The following is a 13,827-nucleotide window of genomic DNA, read 5'->3' as shown; positions in this document are numbered from 1 at the left end:
ACTGTATTACCTCACGCTGAGCAGCACTCCCCTACTGTATTACCTCACGCTGAGCAGCACTCCCCCTACTGTATTACCTCCCACTCCCCTACTGTATTACCTCACGCTGAGCAGCACTCCACCTACTGTATTACCTCCCACTCCCCCTACTGTATTACCTCACGCTGAGCAGCACTCCCCTACTGTATTACCTCCCACTCCCCTACTGTATTACCTCCCACCCCCCTACTGTATTACCTCACGCTGAGCAGCACTCCCCTACTGTATTACCTCCCGCTGAGCAGTACTCCCCCTACTGTATTACCTCAACACTCCCCTACTGTATTACCTCACGCTGAGCAGCACTCCCCCTACTGTATTACCTCACGCTGAGCAGCACTCCCCCTACTGTATTACCTCACGCTGAGCAGCACTCCCCCTACTGTATTACCTCACGCCGAGCAGCACTCCTCCTACTGTATTACCTCACGCTGCACCTCCCCATTAACTGAACCTTCTTCCAGCCAGGACAATGACAACAATAAAGACCAAACAAGATATACACAAAGCAAGTGTTTTACTTCACATTTATCAGCTAGATATGTGAATCGTAATCATCTAGCTAGCCAGCTAGTTCAACAGGCAAAAAAATGACCTAAAACGAATGTTATGCAAGGTAGATCTTCATTTTTTTGTGGGTAGCTACCAATTCTTTATGGCTGGCTAGCTAGCTAGCCAGTTAGCCCTATTGGCTTACTATGGACTTACAGTACCCATTCACTGAACCGTCTTCCAGCCAGGACAACAATGGCAATAGAGACGAAACAAGATATACACTAAGCAACTGTTTTACATAACTGTCAATTAGCTATACGTGAATCGTAATAATGTAGCTAACCAGATAGTTTAATAACAGGCAAAAATGACCTAAAACTAATAGTATGCCAGATAGATGTCTATGGGTAGCTAGCTAACAATTCTTTGTTGCTATCTGGCTAGCTAACAGTACTAGTAGCTAGCCAGTTATCCCTATTGGCTTATTATGGGCTTGCTATACAAGGTACGTAGGCGGTAAAAAAAACTAAAAACACACAACAAAAAAACAACAACACGTGTTTATTAACGTATCCAGATGAAATACTGTAGTCAGGCAACATACGAGAATAGGCAATATGTCATTCCGAAGTCTGAGTGTATTTTCTCTCGCTTCAGCTCAAATAATGGCTGCCATTGATTTCAAGAAAAATTAGCTTCATTTTTTTGACATGGTTAAGTCATATTTCTTTGCGAGAAGTGCCCTCCATGCTCTGTTTCGAATACTTTGATTTCCCTCACGTGCTCAAACTTGCGTGCTTGCGCATTTTAAGAAACACCCTGATCTCATACAGTATTCTGCATAAACACATTCTGTGTAAGAAATTAAGTTGTAGTAAATCTACGTTTTAAGTAGCAAGGTTAAAGGTCAGTCATTACCTGTCTGCCACCAGGTGTCGACCACAGGGCAGCGTCCGTCCCCCACCACCCGATGGTACCACTCCCAAGCTTCTGTGTTGATGGGTTCACCCACTGCAGAGGAAACAGGAAAGGACAGGGTTAACAGCACCACAGGGAGACAGCACCACGGGGGAGACAGCAACTAGGGAGACAGCACCACAGGGAGACAGCACCACGGGGAGACAGCACCACAGGGAGACAGCACCACAGGGTTAACAGCACCACAGGGTTAACAGCACCACGGGGGAGACAGCAACTAGGGAGACAGCACCACAGGGAGACAGCACCACGGGGAGACAGCACCACAGGGTTAACAGCACCACAGGGTTAACAGCACCACAGGGAGAAGGCAACCCAGGGAGACAGCACCACAGGGAGACAGCACCACAGGGTTAACAGCACCACAGGGAGACAGCACCACAGGGTTAACAGCACCACAGGGTTAACAGCACCACAGGGTTAAACAACCTAGAGGGTTCCATTCCACAGGGAATGGAAATGATAGGAGGAGCCCTCCAGGTTTTAACACTCCCATGCCTTCGGTGTTGGATGGGTTCGTGGGGAAGAGGACATGAAGAGGACAGGTAGAAGACAGGACCTGTTTACGATGTGCTGTCTAGATAATTCAATGCCCCGGCCTGGCACGACACACGTGTTCCATTACATACGTAGACTCTCTTTAGAGGTCAAACCGTTACCCTCGCCTGGCGACATGACATGCCTTCGTCATGCATTGTACCGACTGCTGAATCCGTGGCACCCACAGCAAGGCTCATGTACCTACTACTACAGTATCATGTTAACATACCATCAGCACAACACTGCCTGCTGTACTGAAACAGTATACACTACTACTACTACTACTACACTGTAGACTGCTGTCTATGGATCCATCACACTGTAGACTGCTGTCTATGGATCCATCACACTGTAGACTGCTGTCTATGGATCCATCACACTGTAGACTGCTGTCTATGGATCCATCCCACTGTAGACTGCTGTCTATGGATCCATCACACTGTAGACTGCTGTCTATGGATCCATCACACTGTAGACTGCTGTCTATGGATCCATCACACTGTAGACTGCCGTCTATGGATCCATCACACTGTAGACTGCCGTCTATGGATCCATCACACTGTAGACTGCTGTCTATGGATCCATCACACTGTAGACTGCTGTCTATGGATCCATCACACTGTAGACTGCTGTCTATGGATCCATCACACTGTAGACTGCTGTCTATGGATACATCACACTGTAGACTGCTGTCTATGGATCCATCACACTGTAGACTGCTGTCTATGGATCCATCACACTGTAGACTGCTGTCTATGGATCCATCACACTGTAGACTGCTGTCTATGGATCCATCACACTGTAGACTGCTGTCTATGGATCCATCACACTGTAGACTGCTGTTTATGGATCCATCACACTGTAGACTGCTGTCTATGGATCCATCACACAGTAGGGCTATTGTCTATGGGGTGTATGGTATTCAGCAGGATATTCTCCTGAGGTTTATGATGAGGTTTATGGTATTCAACAGGATATTCTCCTTAGGTTTATGGTATTCAACAGGATATTCTCCTTAGGTTTATGGTATTCAGCAGGATATTCTCCTGAGGTTTATGATGAGGTTTATGGTATTCAACAGGATATTCTCCTTAGGTTTATGGTATTCAACAGGATATTCTCCTGAGGTCTATGATGAGGTTTATGGTATTCAACAGGATATTCTCCTGAGGTCTATGATGAGGTCTATGGTATTCAACAGGATATTCTCCTTAGGTCTATGATGAGGTCTATGGTATTCAACAGGATATTCTCCTGAGGTCTATTGTATTCAACAGGATATTCTCCTGAGGTCTATGATGAGGTTTATGGTATTCAACAGGATATTCTCCTGAGGTCTATGATGAGGTCTATGGTATTCAACAGGATATTCTCCTGAGGTCTATGATGAGGTCTATGGTATTCAACAGGATATTCTCCTGAGGTCTATTGTATTCAACAGGATATTCTCCTGAGGTCTATGATGAGGTCTATGGTATTCAACAGGATATTCTCCTTAGGTTTATGGTATTCAGCAGGATATTCTCCTGAGGTCGATGAGGTCTATTGTATTCAACAGGATATTCTCCTGAGGTCTATTGTATTCAACAGGATATTCTCCTGAGGTCTATGGTATTCAACAGGATATTCTCCTGAGGTCTATGATGAGGTTTATGGTATTCAACAGGATATTCTCCTGAGGTCTATGATGACGTTTATTGTATTCAACAGGATATTCTCCTTAGGTTTATGGTATTCAGCAGGATATTCTCCTGAGGTCGATGAGGTCTATGGTATTCAACAGGATATTCTCCTGAGGTCTATGATGAGGTCTATGGTATTCAACAGGATATTCTCCTGAGGTCTATGATGAGGTTTATGGTATTCAACAGGATATTCTTCTGAGGTCTATTGTATTCAACAGGATATTCTCCTGAGGTCTGAGGTCTATGATGAGGTTTATTCTCCTGAGGTGGTATTCAACAGGATATTCTCCTGAGGTCTGAGGAGGTCTGTATTCAACAGGATATTCTCTATGATGAGGTCTATGGTATTCAACAGGATATTCTCCTGAGGTCTATTGTATTCAACAGGATATTCTCCTGAGGTCTATGATGAGGTTTATGGTATTCAACAGGATATTCTCCTGAGGTCTATGATGAGGTTTATGGTATTCAACAGGATATTCTCCTGAGGTCTATGATAAGGTTTATGGTATTCAACAGGATATTATCCTGGGGTATATGATGAGGTTTATGGTATTCAACAGAATATTCTCCTGAGGTCTAATCAAATCAAATCAAATCAAATGTTATTTGTCACGTGTGCCGAATACATTGAATGCAACAGGTGTAGACCTTACAGTGAAATGCTTACTTACCAGCCTTAATACTTTTTTAAGAAGTAAAAGTGTTAAGTAAAAAATAGATAAGTAAAACATTTGTTTAAAGTTACAAATAATGAAACAGCAGCAGTCATAAAACAACGTGTCAAAAACATAATATACAAAATAAGCTACAAATAACGCCAAAAAAAAACAATATCCCAATTGGTTACGGGATCGTAAAACGTCAGCCATCTCCTTCGCCACCATTCTCAACATAAAAAGGAGAAAGAGAGTCCTGTTGTTGTAAGGTTTGACCTACCAGAGCCCAGGGTTTTTAAGGAGGAACGGTCGTAGTTCTGCACCCACTCGTCTCCGTATTTCAGCAGCAGCCTGATGGCTGTGGGAGCACCGTAAAACTGGTTGATCCCCAGCCTCTCCACCATCTCCCAGTACCTGCCTGTAACATCACCAGATATATACACGTGCTGGTGTCGTACTGTCACTCTTTAGAAGACAGAAAAGGTTCATTCACAGAACATACAGAGAACTGTTCTAATATGTTAACTTATTTTACACATTGCTAGGCAGCACATAAAACCTAATGTTTGGGCCTAAAACTTTTGTTGTGTCTTTACAGGCCTCAATGCTGAACTTTTCACAAGACAGAAATGTTCTCTCAATGACAGAATACTCTTAGAAGAAAAGGGTTCCAAAAGGGGTCTTTGGCTGTTCCCATAGGAGAACCCTTCCTTCCTAGTTCCCTTTTTGGTTCCAGGTAGAACTCTTTTGGGTTCCATGTAGAACCCTATGTGGAAAGGGTTTTTACACGGAACTCAAAAGGGTTCTACCTGGAAACCAAAAAGGAACCAAAAATGGTTCTTCAAAGGGTTCTCCTATGGGGACAGCCAAAGACCCCTTTTAGGTTCTAGATAGCACCTTTTTCCTAAGAGTGTAGGCCGCCTACTGCAAGGGAGTTATATTTATAGTGGAATGGTGAGTTCAGATTTAAGTTGTAAACACGTTGAAGTACAGGTTGTAAAAAACCTTAGTAGTCTATTGTCACCTGGGTTGGGGTATACTGGTGTACTCTCAAACAGAACGGTGGTTCCTCCATTACACAGAGGGCCATAGACGATGTAGCTGTGACCTGTTATCCAGCCGATGTCCGCCACACAGCCAAACACATCCCCGTCATGGTAGTTGAACACATACTGAAGGAGACGATAGAGGAAAGAGGTTAGGTACCAGACTCAGGGGTGTCTTCAACCCACCCAGGTAAACCGGAGACTCAGGGGTCTTCAACCCACCCAGGTAAACCGGAGACTCAGGGGTCTTCAACCCACCCAGGTAAACCGGAGACTCAGGGGTCTTCAACCCACCCAGGTAAACCGGAGACTCAGGGGTCTTCAACCCACCCAGGTAAACCGGAGACTCAGGGGTCTTCAACCCACCCAGGTAAACCGGAGACTCAGGGGTCTTCAACCCACCCAGGTAAACCAGAGAATCAGGGGTCTTCAACCCACCCAGGTAAACCGGAGAATCAGGGGTCTTCAACCCACCCAGGTAAACCGGAGACTCAGGGGTCTTCAACACACCCAGGTAAACCGGAGGCTCAGGGGTCTTCAACCCACCCAGGTAAACCGGAGACTCAGGGGTCTTCAACCCACCCAGGGAAACCGGAGACTCAGGGGTCTTCAACCCACCCAGGTAACCCGGAGATTAGGGGTCTTCAACCCACCCAGGTAAACCGGAGACTCGGGGGTCTTCAACCCACCCAGGTAAACCCGGAGACTCAGGGGTCTTCAACCCACCCAGGTAAACCGGAGACTCAGGGGTCTTCAACACACCCAGGTAAACCGGAGACTCAGGGGTCTTCAACCCACCCAGGTAAACCGTAGACTCAGGGGTCTTCAACACACCCAGGTAAACCGGAGACTCAGGGGTCTTCAACCCACCCAGGTAAACCGGAGACTCAGAGTCCCTCGTCACACTGGATGTTAACATAAAAATATATATATTTTACATCTTGTCTTATCATCAGGTGAATGATAATGGCAAGGAGAAGTCATTAACATTTTAAAACGAATAGATTTGGTAGATAGATGTTCATTATTTTGATCTCCCTTAACTTTAATTGGAAGAGGAAGTTAATCTCTAACTTCGCCTATTAACTAGAAAGGTAACTAAGGGCAGCTGTTTAGCTGGTTAAAGGTTAGCCGTGTTGGAAAGGTAACTAAGAACAGCTGTTTAGCTGGTTAAAGGTTAGCCGTGTTGGAAAGGTAACTAAGAGCAGCTGTTTAGCTGGTTAAAGGTTAGCCATGTTGGAAAGGTAACTAACAGCAGCTGTTTAGCTGGTTAAAGGTTAGCCATGTTGGAAAGGTAACTAAGAGCAGCTGTTTAGCTGGTTAAAGGTTAGCCATGTTGGAAAGGTAACTAAGAGCAGCTGTTTAGCTGGTTAAAGGTTAGCCGTGTTGGAAAGGTAACTAAGAACAGCTGTTTAGCTGGTTAAAGGTTAGCCGTGTTGGAAAGGAAAGGTAACTAAGAGCAGCTGTTTAGCTGGTTAAATGTTAGCCATGTTGGTAAGGTAACTAAGAGCAGCTGTTTAGCTGGTTAAAGGTTAGCCGTGTTGGAAAGGAAAGGTAACTAAGAGCAGCTGTTTAGCTGGTTAAAGGTTAGGCCATGTTTTTTCTATAGGGTTTACCCTGTGTGTGTGTGTGTGTGTGTGTGTGTGTGTGTGTGTGTGTGTGTGTGTGTGTGTGTGTGTGTGTGTGTGTGTGTGTGTGTGTGTTTACCAGACCCTCACCCTGTGTGTGAGGGAGGTGTACAGCAGGTAAACAGACCCTCACCCTGTGTGTAAGGGAGGTGTACAGCAGGTAACCAGACCCTCACCCTGTGTGTGAGGGAGGTGTACAGCAGGTAAACAGACCCTCACCCTGTGTGTCAGGGCGGTGTACAGCAGATAACCAGCCTGTGTATGAACCAGACCCTTAGGTTTCCCTGTGCTGCCTGACGTATAGAGCAGGAACAAGACGTCCTCACTGTCCATGGCAACGGGCTCACACACCACATCCTCCTTCATCATCTCCTGTTAAAGGGACAAAGAGTTCAGCCCCGTAGAAACAGTTCAGCCCCGTAGAAACAGTTCAGCCCCATAGAAACAGAATCCCTAAAACAGGTTTCCTCATTCAAGGGAATTCTGCATTTATTCAAGTCAATGAGCCTGTGATAAGTGGACTTTCTATTCATATTTTTTTTCTTACCCCTTTTTCTCCCCAATTTTTATGGTATCCAATTGGTAGTTATCAGTGGTGGAACTCCCGTACGGACTCAGGAGAGGCGAAGGTCGAGAGCCTTGCGTCCTCCAAAACACAACCCAGTCGAGGCACACTGCTTCTTGACACAATGCCGCTTAACCCGGAAGCCAGCCGCACCAATGTTTCGGAGGAAACACTGTGCACCTGGCGACCGTGTCAGCGTGCATTGCACCCGGCCCACCACAGGAGTCGCTAGTCGCTGCTGGCCTAACCCTCCCCTTACCCGGACGATGCTGGGCCAATTGTGCTCCGCCCCATGAGTCTCCCGGTCGTGGCCGGCTGCGACAGATCCTGGACTCAAACCAGGATCTCTAGTGGCACAGCTAGCACTGTGATGCAGTGCCTTAGACCACTGCACCACACGGGAGGCCATGTTGACGTGTTTAAAGGTCTTGCTCACATCGGCTACGGAAAGCGTGATCACACTGTCGTCCGGAACAGCTGGTGCTCTCATACATGCTTCAGTGTTGCTTGCCTTAGACCACTGCGCCACTCGGGAGGCCCCCTTTCTATTAATTATTTGTCTATGGTTCAGCCATTTTAAGTCTCAGTATATCCTGTTCATAACAGACAAAGATGTCAGCCATTTTCCCCAGGTATTTTTCAGATTTTATTGGACAGATAGAGAGGATGACAGTGGAGAAAGATAGAGATTGTGTCAAAGGGCAGTAGGCCGGATTTGAACCGATGCCGACACATCTGCAGCTTTACCGCTAGACCAACCAGGCCACATGATGTTGGTCATTTAAAGCCTCAATAATGTTTCAGAGAGGTTTCAACCAGTGAAGGCTGGTGAGAGGGGGGGGGGGGCGGCTCGTAATAATGATATATAGTGTTTGATATCATTCCATTCACTCCATTCCAGCCATTACACTCCATTTTTAGGGGGGCAGGTAGCCTAGTGGTCAGAGCGTTGGGCCAGTTACCAAAAGGTTGCTGGATTGAATCCCCGAGCTGACAAGGTAAACATCTGTCATTCTGCCCCTGAACAAGGACACTGTTCCCCGGTAGGCCATCATTGTAAATAAGAATTTGTTCCTAACTGACTTGCCTAGTAAAAATAAAAGGTTAAATTGACATTATTACGAGCCGTTGGTTTAAACCCATATTCAGTCTCAATAATGCCTCCTATATTCAAGTCAAAGTCATGGTCAAGACACAGGGGCATTCACTCAAACAAATTTGACAATCATTTACTAAGCTGCTAGGTTTTCCACAAGGTGATACTGTAAGTGGTGATAAGAAGTGTCGGCAGAACTATTTTGACTAATTGTACAAAGATCCATGGAGCTATCGCATTATTTACTTTCTTCCCATTAAAAAATATATATACTATTTTTCACACGTGATAAAATGATCATGCAATTTTTTTTAACCTTTATTTTACTAGGCAAGTCAGTTAAGAACAAATTCTTATTTTCAATGACAGCCTAGGAACAGTGGGTTAACTGCCTGTTCTGGGGGAGAACGACAGATCTTGTCAGCTCGGGGATTCGAACTTGGAACCTTTCAGTTACTAGTCCAACGCTCTAACCACTAGGCTACCCTGCCGCCTCTACACTCTAACCACTAGGCTACCCTGCCGCCTCTACACTCTAACCACTAGGCTACCCTGCCACCTCTACACTCTAACCACTAGGCTACCCTGCCGCCTCTACACTCTAACCACTAGGCTACCCTGCCGCCTCTACACTCTAACCACTAGGCTACCCTGCCGCCTCTACACTCTATCCACTAGGCTACCCTGCCGCCTCTACACTCTAACCACTAGGCTACCCTGCCGCCTCTACACTCTAACCTAGGCTAGGCTAACCACTAGGCTACCCTGCCGCCTCTACACTCTAACCACTAGGCTACCCTGCCGCCTCTACACTCTAACCACTAGGCTACCCTGCCGCCTCTACACTCTAACCACTAGGCTACCCTGCCGCCCCTCCACTCTAACCACTAGGCTACCCTGCCGCCCCTCCACTCTAACCACTAGGCTACCCTGTCGCCCCAATTTAACAAACAGTAAATCATAATTTTTTTATGTACCTATTGTTTAAATACAAAAAGCAGTTATAAAAACAGTTGTAACCGATTATAAACACCAACCTCTTATGAACAGTTATAACCTCACCGGTAAGCTGTGTCTATTGGCTCACCTCCTCCAGTAAGCTGTGTCTATTAGCTCACCTCCTCCGGTAAGCTGTGTCTATTGGCTCACCTCCTCCAGTAAGCTGTGTCTATTGGCTCACCTCCTCCAGTAAGCTGTGTCTATTGGCTCACCTCCTCCAGTAAGCTGTGTCTATTGGCTCACCTCCTCCAGTAAGCTGTGTCTCTATTGGCTCACCTCCTCCAGCGGAACATCTCTGTCTGTCATGGCAACGGTGTTCTCTGTTCTCATGGCAACCAGGACCTTCTGGACTGAGGGACAGTTCTGGACGGCCTGGTCCACGGTTCTCTTCAGGTCAACCACCTTGCCTCCCCTCACACCCTGGTTGACCGTGATCACTGTGCTGGACTGGGCTGAAGCAGGGCCATTAAACAGTTGATACAGAGAGAGATTGGTAGAAGGTCATGAAAAATACAGTAACTATTTGTGGTTCCTTCTCTCTTTTCTACACCTCATCAGCCACCTCACCATCTCTAATGCGCTCAGCGAAGTCAAACTTGTCCACATCGTATACATTTATGGAAATAAAATCAGCTTTTTTTGTATTCTTTGGGTTAGGCATAAGGTTAGCAATGTGGTTAAGGTTAGGTTTAGGTTTAAAATAAGATTTTATAAGTTGTAGAAATAAGCAGGGCTTATGACTTAGCAACTTAGCCAGACAGTGACGACCCCTCACCATCTCTGATGCGATCAGCCAGGGCCTCGGAGCTGAACCCGGCGAAGACCACATTGTGGGCCGCACCTATTCGGGCGCACGCCAACATGGAGGCCACTGCCAGGGGGCAGGGGGGCATGTAGATAGTCACACAGTCCCCCCTCCGCACCCCCTGGCGCTTCAGCAGGTTGCCCAGGCGACAGGTCAGCTCCAGTAGCTGTCTGTGGAGAAAAATGTCAATAAAGTTGGGTGATACGAAGGGGAATGAGGGTGTGAGGGGTGATGAGTATGTGTATTTATACTGTCTATCCTTGTATGTAGATTACAGTAGTTGTGATAGGTCCTACTCTTTGAGTATAGATTACAGTAGTTGTCATAGGTCCTACTCTTTGAGTATAGATTACAGTAGTTGTGATAGATCTACTCTTTGTGTATAGACTACAGTAGATGTGATAGGTCCTACTCTTTGCGATTATATTTTGGTCGTCTCAGTTATACATGAGGTAACCCCACCGAAACATTATTTCAGGTAAGAAATTATCTGAGTGATAACCCGCCATGCACCAGGGAACAACTAAACTACATGGATGTTCATAGTGTAGCGAATCCAGGGGGTAGTCCCGCCCGGGACTCAAACCCAGGTCCAGCGACTGCCTTAACAGCTGCGTCAAGAAGTCCAAACCTCTTGATGAGGTCCCTTTTGTTGGGTCACAGTCGCTACAAAGACATGGATTTGCTGTATAGTGAATTTAAAGTGTGTTCCCACATGAGATGTTGTATAGTGATTGTGATAGTTCCAGACCTGTAGGTGATCTTGACCTCAGTTCCAGGTTCATCTCTCTCCCAGATCAGAGCCACTCTCTCTGGACACGTGTGAACGTGACGATCCAAGCAGTTCACTGCACGCACGCGCACACACACACACACACACACACACACACACACACACACACACACACACACACACACACATGCTCACACATGCAGACACACACACCACACACTCACACATACAGACAAGCGCACATACATATAGGTATGTACGCAGGCACACACACACACACACAGAGAGAGAAGTGAAAGTCAGTTTCAAAGCAGTTCAGCTCTGCTGTTCTTTTCAAACTAAATTAACTTGAGTATTCTGCCAATAGCTTGGTTGTTTCCTGGTAAATACATTGGGATAAACGCTTAGTTCATTCACAACACAAGAGAGCCTGTGTGTCAATGTGAATGTTCTCATGATAGATTCCATCAGTGTCTTCTCCTCCTGACTGAACCCAGTAATTGGTACTGTTTGTATTTATTAAGGATCCCATTAGTTCCCGCCAAGGAAACAACTATTCTTCCTTGAGTCCAGCAACATTGAAGGACGTTACTCTGGGTGATTCTACTGGCAGAGAAATGGAACTGACAGGGGATATAGGACCAACTGGTTGAGGTAGTTACTCTGGGTGACTCTACTGGCAGGGGATATAGGACCAACTGGTTGAGGTAGTTACTCTGGGTGACTCTACTGGCAGGGGATATAGGACCAACTGGTTGAGGTAGTTACTCTGGGTGACTCTACTGACAGGGGATATAGGACCAACTGGTTGAGGTAGTTACTCTGGGTGACTCTACTGACAGGGGATATAGGACCAACTGGTTGAGGTAGTTACTCTGGGTGACTCTACTGACAGGGGATATAGGACCAACTGGTTGAGGTAGTTACTCTGGGTGACTCTACTGACAGGGGATATAGGACCAACTGGAGTACTATATTTACTACAGAATTATTATTTTCAAAATAAAGGTCAAATGTATTTCAACCAATCAAAACAACTCTATGGAGCTTTTTCTTTTAAGGTAAAAAACAACAACAATCCACATGGTTATTACACTGGCGATTAGGTACGTTAGCTATAATATGGTTTAGATATAGCAGTACAAAAACAATTGAAAATATTTCTTACATATTGTATATTTTGTGGAGAAAATGTTATCTTACCAGATACATTGAGTTTTCCCCCTTCAAACCATTTTATTTTTCCTTGACTGAAGTCACAGTTCTGAACCGTGTGAAAGGGACTTATCCACGACAGCCTCTGGCGCGCCACTGCGCCCCAAAACCTGTCACTTTCGTTGACGGAGAATTTGTACAGTCCCGAATGATCACTGACACCTTGGAATGCAACTGCCTCCGGCATACATGATGCTATATTGTAGCTTCTGCCCAACTGTCGACAGCATTGAAAAACCCGTCGGTTTAATGACGAAGTGAGAGTCAACAAAGAGCCTCTCCAAAGCGAACACATCATGAAACGAAGTTCTTTGTCATAAAGACAGTCTATTCCGAAGAAGATAGATCGTATCCTTTATCCACCAAAATTGTGAAACAACATTTAAAAGCATTAAAAAGCACATTCAAAATCACATATACATAATGACAACGGGTTTGTATTTTATCAAACGAACCTTTAAGACTCCAGCAAAACTTGTTTTGAGTGAGACATTCGAAGCAGATGCATTTAAAGGGAAGTCGGAGTGCATTGTGGGCCGACAATAAAGGCGCAGAAGTTGGACCAGCCAATGACAACAGATGACTAAAGTGGGGCATTTCCAACCCCATCAGAAAAAAATGTACTTGATTAGGCTATAGTATAGTATAGGCCGGTGGTCACCAACCTTTAGGCTATAGTATAGGCCGGTGGTCACCAACCTTTAGGCTATAGTATAGGCCGGTGGTCACCAACCTTTACATTTACTTTTTACCCATTTTCTCCGCAATTTAATGGTATCCAATCTTGTCTCATTGCTGCAACTCCCGTACGAACTCGGGAGAGGCGAAGGTCGAGAGCCGTGCGTCCTCCGAAACACAACCCAACCAAGCCGCACTGCTTTTTTGACGAAGCCAGTCGCACCAACGTGTCGGATGAAACATTGTACACCTGGCGACCGTGTCAGCGTGCACTGCGCTCGCCCACCACAGGGGTAGAAAGTGCGCGAAGGGACAAGGACATCCCTGCCGGCCAAACCCTTCCTAACCTGGACGACGCTGGGCCAATTGTGCGTCGCCCCATGGGTCTCCCGGTCGCGGCCGGCTGCGACAGAACCTGGACTTGAACCAAATTCTCTAATGGCACAGCTAGCACTGCGATGCGATCCCTTTGACCACTCGGGAGGCCCATACCCAAATAGACACAACGAGCTGCTAATAATAATACAAACGCAGGGCTATTAATATACTTGGCTAGCAAGGAGGCTCGTGTTGTTTACATATTGCTTAATGTTTACATACTGCTTTACTCATATGTATATACTGTATTATATTCTACTGTATTTTAGTCAATGCCACTCCGACATT

The 13,827-nt window shown here is 45.8% G+C and overlaps 1 protein-coding gene across 1 annotated transcript in view; it reads right to left on the bottom strand.

The window, feature by feature from the left end:
• The window catches only part of LOC115122080 (acetyl-coenzyme A synthetase 2-like, mitochondrial), a 34,531-nt gene extending 20,963 nt beyond the window's left edge, over positions 1-13,568 (bottom strand). The window contains exons 1-8 of the mRNA XM_065026165.1: positions 12,472-13,568; positions 11,287-11,383; positions 10,506-10,705; positions 10,007-10,182; positions 7,290-7,442; positions 5,421-5,568; positions 4,677-4,814; positions 1,453-1,545 (exon numbers count right to left, since the gene is read on the bottom strand). Coding sequence (XP_064882237.1) covers positions 1,453-1,545; positions 4,677-4,814; positions 5,421-5,568; positions 7,290-7,442; positions 10,007-10,182; positions 10,506-10,705; positions 11,287-11,383; positions 12,472-12,781 — 1,315 coding nt within the window. The 5' untranslated portion in view covers positions 12,782-13,568. The remainder of the gene's footprint in view (positions 1-1,452; positions 1,546-4,676; positions 4,815-5,420; positions 5,569-7,289; positions 7,443-10,006; positions 10,183-10,505; positions 10,706-11,286; positions 11,384-12,471) is intronic.
• Between the last annotated feature and the right edge of the window lie 259 nt (positions 13,569-13,827).

The sequence above is a fragment of the Oncorhynchus nerka genome, linkage group LG13, assembly GCF_034236695.1.
Source record: "Oncorhynchus nerka isolate Pitt River linkage group LG13, Oner_Uvic_2.0, whole genome shotgun sequence".
Taxonomy (NCBI): domain Eukaryota; kingdom Metazoa; phylum Chordata; class Actinopteri; order Salmoniformes; family Salmonidae; genus Oncorhynchus; species Oncorhynchus nerka.
This window is presented reverse-complemented; position numbering and strand designations above follow the sequence as displayed.